General features: G+C 28.0%; 1 protein-coding gene across 1 annotated transcript; it reads left to right on the top strand.

Annotated features, from left to right (window-relative positions):
* Positions 1-209: 209 nt before the first annotated feature.
* On the top strand, positions 210-8,580 carry LOC136074191 (uncharacterized). The gene is made up of 3 exons (XM_065786495.1): positions 210-327; positions 2,850-6,485; positions 8,534-8,580. Exons 1-3 carry the CDS (start codon positions 210-212, stop codon positions 8,578-8,580), a joined length of 3,801 nt encoding a protein of 1,266 aa, XP_065642567.1.
* The last annotated feature ends 1,929 nt before the right edge of the window (positions 8,581-10,509 follow it).

The following is a 10,509-nucleotide window of genomic DNA, read 5'->3' as shown; positions in this document are numbered from 1 at the left end:
CCACGGACAGATTTACCATCAAATTGGCTTTATACAGCCGATTGGTACCGACATGCAACAGTGTGCAGAGTCTTGTATACTTGATTCGGCAGTGGCGGCGGATAAACGAATGGTGGAATGTCGCGAATACCAACTGTGACAAGCAGTTAATGTTCTATTTGAGCCAGTTGCTTGAACGAGTAAACCCGTACGACAAAACTTTTCGTATGATGAAAGATATAGTTGAAATTGAAGAAAAACGAGCGCATGAGGAAGTACGAGAAGCACAGCAGATTCTGCTAGTTTTTGACATCGGTCAAGTGTTTTGGACGATCAACAAAGTCAGGGGTAAGTGTTCAAGAAAGTCGGATTTTATCTGCCAAAACCAGTCTTTGGACATAAGTAATTATACGTCGCTTTATCACGATTGCAATACACAAATAATATAAAATTCTGATTACCAGGTAGCCAAACGCAAACCTGTAACATACTACATAAAGAACTATTACAATGATTGATAACTAAGTTGCCTATATTTTTTTTTTTTAAATAAAATGCGTTTGTTGTAAATACATTTTAATGTTAAATACTATTTTATTTAAAAAATAAATGTGTAAAAATAAAAACAAAAGTGTGAGCAAAGATATTATTTATTAAAGGATAGCATAAGCATTTAGTCTGTATAAAAAGCAAAAAACCTAAAAAGGTTTACTTTAAAATTATTTTACTCAAAATGCTTGTTTATATATATACCGCAAAAACTATATAAATATATTATATAAAAAAATATAAATATATATTTTATAAAAACTATATATATAATGGAAAAACTGTAATAAAATAAACTATATAAAAACTATTTTCAAGACTCATAAGTTACGAGAAGAACTTGTGATGGATGTCATTCGGCAGTAAGGGAAGGTGGTGGAGGAGAAGATGTGATTATTTCATCCTTATTCAATTTTGAAGGAATTTATCCAAATGTTCACATGGGAGCAATCATGCTATTGTCTCATCTGTCAATTTGGTCAGCTTAAGCTCAATCAAATGCCTTTCTTCGAAGTCTGCCAAAAATTTGAAAGATAAAAAGTGTTACAGATGCTCAAAATGCCTTTCTATTCTTAGCAAAGATTATTCTTAATCTTTGCAATGAGTACAAATTCCGAGAAAATATGAGAATACTTGCAGCGAAGAACAGCAATGTTTCTAATCAAATAGCTGCCACAGTTATTAGCCAAAAAGAAGGCATCACCACATGGGACTATTCGTGTTGGTCAAGGTAAAGGCCATCGACCTTTACAATAATTGTAATCAAAACTGCCTGATGTCAATTATTGACATCAGGCAGTTTTGATTCAGGCAGAAGGATTCTCCTTCTAAAATTTCTTTTTAAAATACATGAGGTGTAAAGTATGTTTTATTTATTTTAGTTTTCCTTTTATTAGGTCCATCAAGTGCTAGACAACTTTTGAAGCACGCACAAAAGTGACTGCACAAGATCATGCTCAAATTCAAATCAATTCAAGAATGTCCGCCAAAGTTGGATAATCATGTATTGATTTGAATTGAGGAAACTTTAATCCACTGTCAATCAGGTTTTAAAGATCAAAGTCACAGAACTATACATTGATTCAATTTTTTGAATTATGTAACAACCTTGCAAATTTTTTTTACTGATTCAAAACTTTAAACTGTAAAAGAGAAAGGATCAAAAATGAAAAAAAACAATCCTCCACTTCAAAGACTTTATTGAATTGCTTGACCATGTTCTTTTCAAAAGAAAGATATTTTCTGACCAAATTACTAAACATGAAACAAATGGTGGGGCAGGATTTTTGAAATTTTTTCAAATAAAGTTATAAATTAAATTTGGAGAACTGCGAACATTTGGTTCTCTAAAGGCTTTTTTTCAAGCATTTGCATCTCTTGGAAATGATTTAAAGTGTGCAAAAAAATGTATAAATGTCATTCATGAACCCAATCTTAAAACAAATGACACTGTTTTTGTTTTGGAATTGAAGAGAAAGCAGCTTTTTAACATTTTCCCTCTTATTAAAGCCTTACAAAATATCAATGCTGTTGTAAAGATATGTTTTGGGAATGTTTTGTAACATTATAAAAAATAATTTTTACTTTCACTTTTTCTTTGCACTTGCAGGAAGTATGACTCTAAGAGTTCATGCCGTTTTTTCGTAAAAAAGATTTTTTCATGAGTATAAACACTACATTAGAAATTAGTGTGAGCAAATAACTGAAGCTTCGCATTACCAAATTCAGAATAACTAGCAACGGTATAATCGTCCCATATCACATCCAGAAAATGAAACTTAACTTTAAAAAAGTGTTGTTGATTTTAGCAGCAAACATTTGTAAAATTGTCTTAAGACTTTTAAAACAGTCCCACTTGAATGAAAATATACTTTGTTCTTGAAAGTGAATTAAAGAACTAGTTATTTATTTGTACCGTAGAAATTCAAAATATTTTACTGCTGTTATTTTCCTAATAATAATAAACTAAACTTTTTAAATATAATGTTTTGATACCAATTTTTACATTTTTATGATCCAGATATCATAGGAGTTCAAACCCCATATCTCATTTCAAACCCCTTATGCCATTTTTCCAGGTCAACTCGATGAGGTTATTTTGATTGCTTGACAAGAGTGGAAAGTTTACCGAAACGTTGAAAACTGTATATATATTATGTTTGTTAATTAAAAAATTTATTCAGTTTTTAAAATTTGTAATAAAAATTAAATTTTTATTACAAATTTTAAAAACTGAATAAATTTTTATTGCTTTTTTTTTTAATTGAAATTATAACTTTTTATAATACATCTAACCGTACTATACTACCGTCTAATTTTAGGTATTCAATCTTTTTCAGGAAAATTATTTTCGCGCAAGAAACTACTTAGTGAAATTCAACATTATTTTTTACAAGAAGTAGTAAACAATTCAACATTGGTATTAAATGGAATGTCGGGTGTCGGAAAAACACATATTGCCAGAAAATATTGTGAAATATCGTATAACTTCTATAAAAACGTTGTTTGGATTGACGCAGCATTTGCAATGTTACAAACTTCAATGAGGAACCATTGTCAAATATTAGGATTCGAGATTCATGATTCAAAAGGAGATTATTTTGATATAAAAGTGATTGTTGGAAAAATTCACAACTATTATAAAAATGAAAAGACTTTGTATGTTTTTGACAATGTCGACGATGAAAGTGTTAAAAACTTATCAATGTACATTTCAAAAAAACCGAATTCATTCACGTTGATTACCTCCCAATGGAGAACGTGGTCAAATAATGTAAATAAAATGCTAGTTGATGTTTTTTCTTCTGAAGAAGCGTTCGCATATGTAAAAAATAATACTAGAGAAAACAGCGACGAGAACATAAGAAACTTAATTAAAGAACTTGGTTATCATCCGTTTGCAATTACTCAGGCAATAAAATATATAAATATATATAACGTTTCCATAGAAAAATACATAGATCGATATAGATCGAAACCATCAGAACTATTAGACAATAATAACTTTCCAACCGAAGAAGAATCAAAATCTGCAATAAAAGCAATCAACTTAGTTTTAACAAAATTAGAAAAAACTAAACCTTTTCTATTTAAAATATTAAACTGTTTATCTCATTGTGACGGTCAAAACATCAGCAAAGAGTTTATAAAACAAATATCAAATCAAATGGAAACAAACGATGAATCCTTAATTGATGAAGCTATTGGATTACTAATGAGTTATTCTTTACTAAACTGTTTTAATGATAAAATATATACAATGCACGAACTGACACAATTATCATGTAAATGTTTTCAACAAAGAAATTCAAGTACAAACACATATCTTGATTTAATTGAAAACTATTTTAAAATTGAATTGAACGAAATTAAAGATCACATGGATTACGGAAATCATTTTGTTTTTCATTTTATCTATATGTTTCGTTCATACAGAAAAAAATTTTCGGAAACCTTCCATCGTATGACACCTTTTATTCAAAAATTATTAGTATGTAAAGGTTTATTTGAAGAAGCAATCGAAATATTAAAAGATGTTCAAAGTTTTAATACAAAAACTTATGGTGAAAATAATAAAATCACGCTTAATACAAAACATAATATCGCAAGTTGTTTGTACAATATGGGAAAATATAACAAAGCCTTAGAAATTTATTATTCTGTTGATAAAATACAGTCTGAAATTTTAGGTATCAACAATCCGTCTACGATGACAACAAAACATAATATCGCACAATGTTTGAACAAAATGGGAAAATATAACGAAGCTTTAGAAATTTTTTATTCTGTTGATAAAATACGAACTGAAATTTTAGGTATCTACCATCCGTCTTCAATGACAACAAAACATAATATCGCACTCTGTTTAGACAATATGGGAAAATTTAACAAAGCTTTAGAAATTTATTATTCTGTTGATAAAAACCAAGCTGAAATTTTAGGTATTAACCATCCGTCTACAATGGAAACAAAACATAATATCGCAAGCTGTTTGTACAATATGGGAAAATATAACAAAGCTTTAGAAATTTATTACTCTGTTGATAAAATACAAACTGAAATTTTAGGTATCAACCATCCGGACACAATGGAAACAAAAAATAATATTGCACACTGTTTGGTCGATATGGGAAATTATAACAAAGCTTTAGAAATTTATTATTCTGCTGATAAAAAACGAACTGAAATTTTAGGTATCAATCATCCGGATACAATGGAAACAAAACATAGCATTGCAAGCTGTTTGAATAATATGGGAAAATATAACGAAGCTTTAGAAATTTTTTATTCTGTTGACAAATTACAAACTGAAATTTTAGGTATCAACCATCCGTCTACAACGTCAACAAAAAATAATATTGCACTCTGTTTGGTCAATATGGGAAATTATAACGAGGCTTTAGAAATCTATTATTCTGCTGAAAAAATACAAACTGAAGTTTTAGGCATCAACCATCCGTCTACAATGACAACAAAACATAATATCGCAGGCTGTTTGTACGATATGGGAAAATATAAGGAAGCTTTAGAAATTTTTTATTCTGTTGATAAAATAGAAACTGAAATTTTAGGTATCAACCATCCGTCTACAATGACAACAAAACATAATATTGCACTCTGTTTGGACAATATGGGAAAATATAACGAAGCTTTAAAATTTTTTTATTCTGTTGATAAAATAGAAACTGAAATTTTAGGTATCAATCATCCGTCTACAATGACAACAAAACATAATATCGCACTCTGTTTGGACAATATGGGAAAATATAACGAAGCTTCAGAAATTTATTATTCTGTTGATAAAATACAAACTGAAATTTTAGGTATCAACCATCCGTCTACAACTTCAACAAAAAACAATATTGCACTCTGTTTGATCAATATGGGAAAATATAACAAAGCTTTAGAAGTCTATTATTCTGTTGATAAAATACAAACTGAAGTTTTAGGCATCAACCATCCGTCTACAATAACAACAAAACATAATATCGCAGGCTGTTTGTACGATATGGGAAATCATAACGAAGCTTTAGAAATCTATTATTCTGCTGATAAAATACAAACTGAAGTTTTAGGCATCAACCATCCGTCTACAATGACAACAAAACATAGTATCGCAAGCTGTTTAAATGAAATGGGAAAATATAACAAAGCTTTAGAAATTTTTTATTCTGCTGATAAAATACAAACTGAAATTTTAGGTATCAACCACCCGTCTACAACGTCAACAAAAAATAATATTGCACTCTGTTTGGTCAATATGGGAAATTATAACGAAGCTTTAGAAATCTATTATTCTGCTGATAAAATACAAACTGAAGTTTTAGGCATCAACCATCCGTCTACAATGACAACAAAACATAGTATCGCAAGCTGTTTAAATAAAATGGGAAAATATAACGAAGCTTTAGAAATTTTATATTCTGTTGATAAAATGCAAACTAAAATTTTAGGGATCAACCATCTAGATACAATGACAATAAAAAATAATATCGCATTCTGTTTAAACAATACGGGAAAATATAACAAAGCTTTAAAAATTTATTATTCTGTTGATAAAATACGAACTGAAACTTTAGGTATCAACCATCCGTCTACAATGACAACAAAACATAATATCGCACTCTGTTTAAACAATATGGGAAAATTCAACAAAGCTTTTCAAATTTATTATTCTGTTTATAAAAGACGAACTGAAGTTTTAGGTATCAACCATCCTGATACAATGACAACAAAAAATGATATTGCATTCTGTTTTCACAATATGGGAAAATTCAACGAAGCTTTAAAATTTTTTTATTCTGTTCATAAAACACGAACTGAAATTTTAGGTATCAACCATCCGGATACAATAGAAACAAAACATTATATCGCAAGCTGTTTGGACAATATGGGAAAACATGAAGAAGCTTTAGATATTTATTATTCTGTTGATAAAATACGAACTGAAGTTTTAGGTATCAACCATCCGTCTACATTGAAAACAAAATATAATATCACACACTGTTTGAATAATTTGAACAAAGCAAGGAAACTTAAATGTGTAAATACTAGTTTAATTTCATTGTTTGTATATTTAATACTTATGCTTTCAAATTTTTTATTTTGATGAAATATGACTGACGAAGATTTTTCTTTAAAATTTGGAGAACTCTGTATTTAATTCGTATAAATATGATCTTTTATTTGAAAAAATTAAAATTTTCAAATTTAAAATTTTTATATTTTAAAATTGAAAAGAGGTATAATAGGTAAAACTAATTTATGGTTTAAACTTTTTTTTTAAAGTCCAAAGTTATTTAAAAATTTTTATAATTATATATATATATATATATATATATATATATATATATATATATATATATATATATATATATATATATATATATACATATATATTTGTTTATTTATATATATACTTATTAAATATGTATATATATATATATATATATAAATAATTAGTAAAAAACACTTATCTAACTTTTATCTTCGACTCGGAGTTTCACCATCGCTGGATCATCAGGAAAAGTTCTCTTCCTGAACTCTTCCTGATGATCCAGCGATGGTGAAACTCCGAGTCGAAGATAAAAGTTAGATAAGTGTTTTTTACTAATTAATTATTGCTCTGTTCTTTAAGAACATTGAGCACTCTATTTGTAAAATACACTAACATAATTTACATATATATATATATATATATATATATATATATATATATATATATATATATATATATATATATATATATATATATATATATATATATATATATATGTATATATATATATACTTATTTGTTTAAAGTATATTTAATGGATTAACTAAAAATTGAACAGAATAATTTAGTTATTAATTACTTTGGTAAGTATTTTAACAACAGTGTTATATTTATATATTATATATATATATATATATATATATATATATATATATATATATATATATATATATATATATATATATATATATATATATATATATATATATATATATATATATTTATATATATATATATATATATATATATATATATATATGTATATATATATATTTATAATATTTGTTTATATAAATAGACACTTTCCGGTATGGAGCTTTTTGATCCCCTATGGTGGTTTATAGAATTTATTTCGTGACCAACGACCCACATGACGGTTTATAAACAATTTATAATGATTCGTTTATGAAAAATTTTGAAATGTGAATAATTTCTTAATAATTCAAACTGTTTACAGTTCAATTTTTTTTAAAATGAGCAAAAATAGATTAAATCACACTTATATAAATGTAAGCCTTAATATTTTTTTCTGTGAGAGTGGTGGAGAGTTTTTTGTGTAACCACGACGCTTCTTTTATTTATCATCGAAAACGATATATTTATATATTTCTTCTTTATGTGTTTAAGGTTACATAAAGAAACTATATATTTTTGTTAATTTCAACTTGATAAATTCTAAAAACCAATTTTTCGTCAAATAAAAGTCTTTTTCTTACTTATTATCATTATTATTATTTTTTTATTTGATTTTTTTTTATATATGATCTTAGTTATTTTACGCGCAGCGATATAGTTATTTTAGGCGCAGCACAGTGGGCCAGAATGCACTTTTACTGGACAAAATTCATAACTAATTTAATATTAGAGCTATATTCACTAAAATTAGTATGAGTACTAATATGATGTCTGCGCTTTTTATGAAGGTAATAATTTTTTATTTCGTTGCTATGGATACCTTTATTTTGCTTAGCAACAACTTACTTTTGTTATCTGCAGATATTTTATAAATGCTATATTCACTAAATTTGGCATGAGTACCAATATGAAATCACACTTCTTACAAAAGTGATAATTTTTTAAATTTAGTTGTTATGGATACTTATATTGCTTAGTTACCGGATACTTTCCTTAGTTACAAAGTGGTAAATTGATATTTGAATATCTTATCGGATTTTTGACCCACCTATATTGAATAAAAGTTGAGTATTTAGGTAAATAATGTTTTAGGAATAATAGAAGCAAAAAATAGTGCAAGAAAACGTTATCAATTTTAAATTACATCAAAAAATTATAAAACAATAATATCGTTTGAAGATTGTTTAAGTAATTGTAAAACATCTGAAGGAAATGCTTTATGATTTGTTTGGTGTGATGTTGATTTACGCAATGATGAAATAACAGGATCACTGGAAACTAGGAGTCTATTGATAAGATCAGTATTTGTTGCTTTTCTGGATGTTTTTCGGCTGAAATTTTCGCGATAAGATTTAAAGTCTTTATTTCTAGCCTCTTGAGCTTCCTCTGACATAAGTCCGATGGGTAATGTAAGGCTTTTAATTATGTCATGTCCATGTATCAATACTTTGTGAACTGATTGAGCCATGTAATAACATGGATAAAGGGACACATATAGTCTAAAAGTGTCAAAACAATAATCCTTGAACTTTAAGCAGTCTATTTCATATCCTGAAGAGAGCTTTACCAAGATAATGTAAAATCTGAATATAAGGTTTTGGTCAATATCCAGAATTTCAGCTGTTTGTTCATATGCTGCAAAAGCACGCCTTGAGGTATTGCCATCATTACTTGTTCCAGAACCACCACTTTTAGGGAAATCAACAACAAGTCCCATTTTGTTCATAAAATCTGTCTGAATCTTTTGTTTAGCTACAGATGCCTTTTCTTTGTGTTCTTTAGATCTTGCTTGCCACTTTCTTGTTTCTTTTTTATTTGCAATGTGCAATAACATCTCAAAAAATCGAATCCATGCATGAAGACTGGAAAGACCATATTTAAACTTTCTGTTAGTATAATCTATATTAAGGATATCAAGACTATTCATATTTTTTGGAGAGACACCACACACTGAACAGCATTGGTATGAGTTATTTTTTTCAGATAATATTGTTTGAACTTTCCCATCAATCATTGTAAGTTCAATAATACAATTCACTTCAATAGAAGATCCGCAAACCTCTAATAAAATCATACCCAAGCTTTCTATCTCACTTTTAATGTACTGATCTTCTTCAATCACAGATTCCTTGGATTCCATTTTGTATGCAAATCTTATGGGTCTACAATAGGCTGTGGAGGACGACTTTTGATTTCTCCAAATAGGCACCTTTTCGTCGCTGTTGTTAAATCCAGTCAAATCCAATGGGACAAGACAAGTAATAAATAATAATTCTTCACGCTTTAAATCTCTGTTAATGTCGGGTTCTGATAAAACTTGTTTATAAATGCTTTGGCCAGTAGCACCATCAAAACCAGCCTTACACGTTAGTGTCATTGTTTTTATTGCTTTGTCGTTCAATATCAAGTGCCTTAGCACAGGTTCCTGAACTGCACAGATTCTTTGCAAAGTATGAGTCATTAAATCTTTTAAAGGAACTGAAGCTGAATAGTCCTCCACTGTTATGTTTGCAGGATAACATTTCAATTTTGCATCTCTGACATCATTGTAAGCGGGGTAGATGTTATATTCTTTCTCCAAGGCTCCGCTTCTAATCAATTGATAGGAAGCTTTTGTCAGATTTGCATCAATTATTAAAGCCAGTGCTTCGTCTGCTGAATATTTAGTTGCTTTATCTGTATTATATATATTTAAAACATTCTTGGCAGCAATAACAACAGATTCATCTCTAAATTTTTTATTAGCAGCAAAAAATAATTCATTGGATGAATGAGATTCAATTAAACAAGATACACGCCGTTTTTTAGTTTTATTAGAACTATTATCAAATGCAACTGGTTTTCGACCACGTCTACTTGCAGTTGGTTCATTGTTTTTTTTTCTTACAATTAAATATTCATTAAGCCAGTTCACAAACTTCTTTTCAAAATTTTTTACAGTATAGTTTGGAGATTTCCACTTTTTTTTATACAAGTAAACAAATCGTTGAACAGCATGTCTAAAATCAACGTCTTTAAAATCAGCAAATTTTGGCTGAATAAATTTTAATGTCTAAGTTTAACAAAAC

Source organism: Hydra vulgaris, chromosome 01 (assembly GCF_038396675.1).
Source record: "Hydra vulgaris chromosome 01, alternate assembly HydraT2T_AEP".
NCBI classification, from domain to species: domain Eukaryota; kingdom Metazoa; phylum Cnidaria; class Hydrozoa; order Anthoathecata; family Hydridae; genus Hydra; species Hydra vulgaris.
The sequence above is the reverse complement of the archived record's forward strand: the minus strand, read 5'-3'. Positions and strand labels throughout refer to the sequence as shown.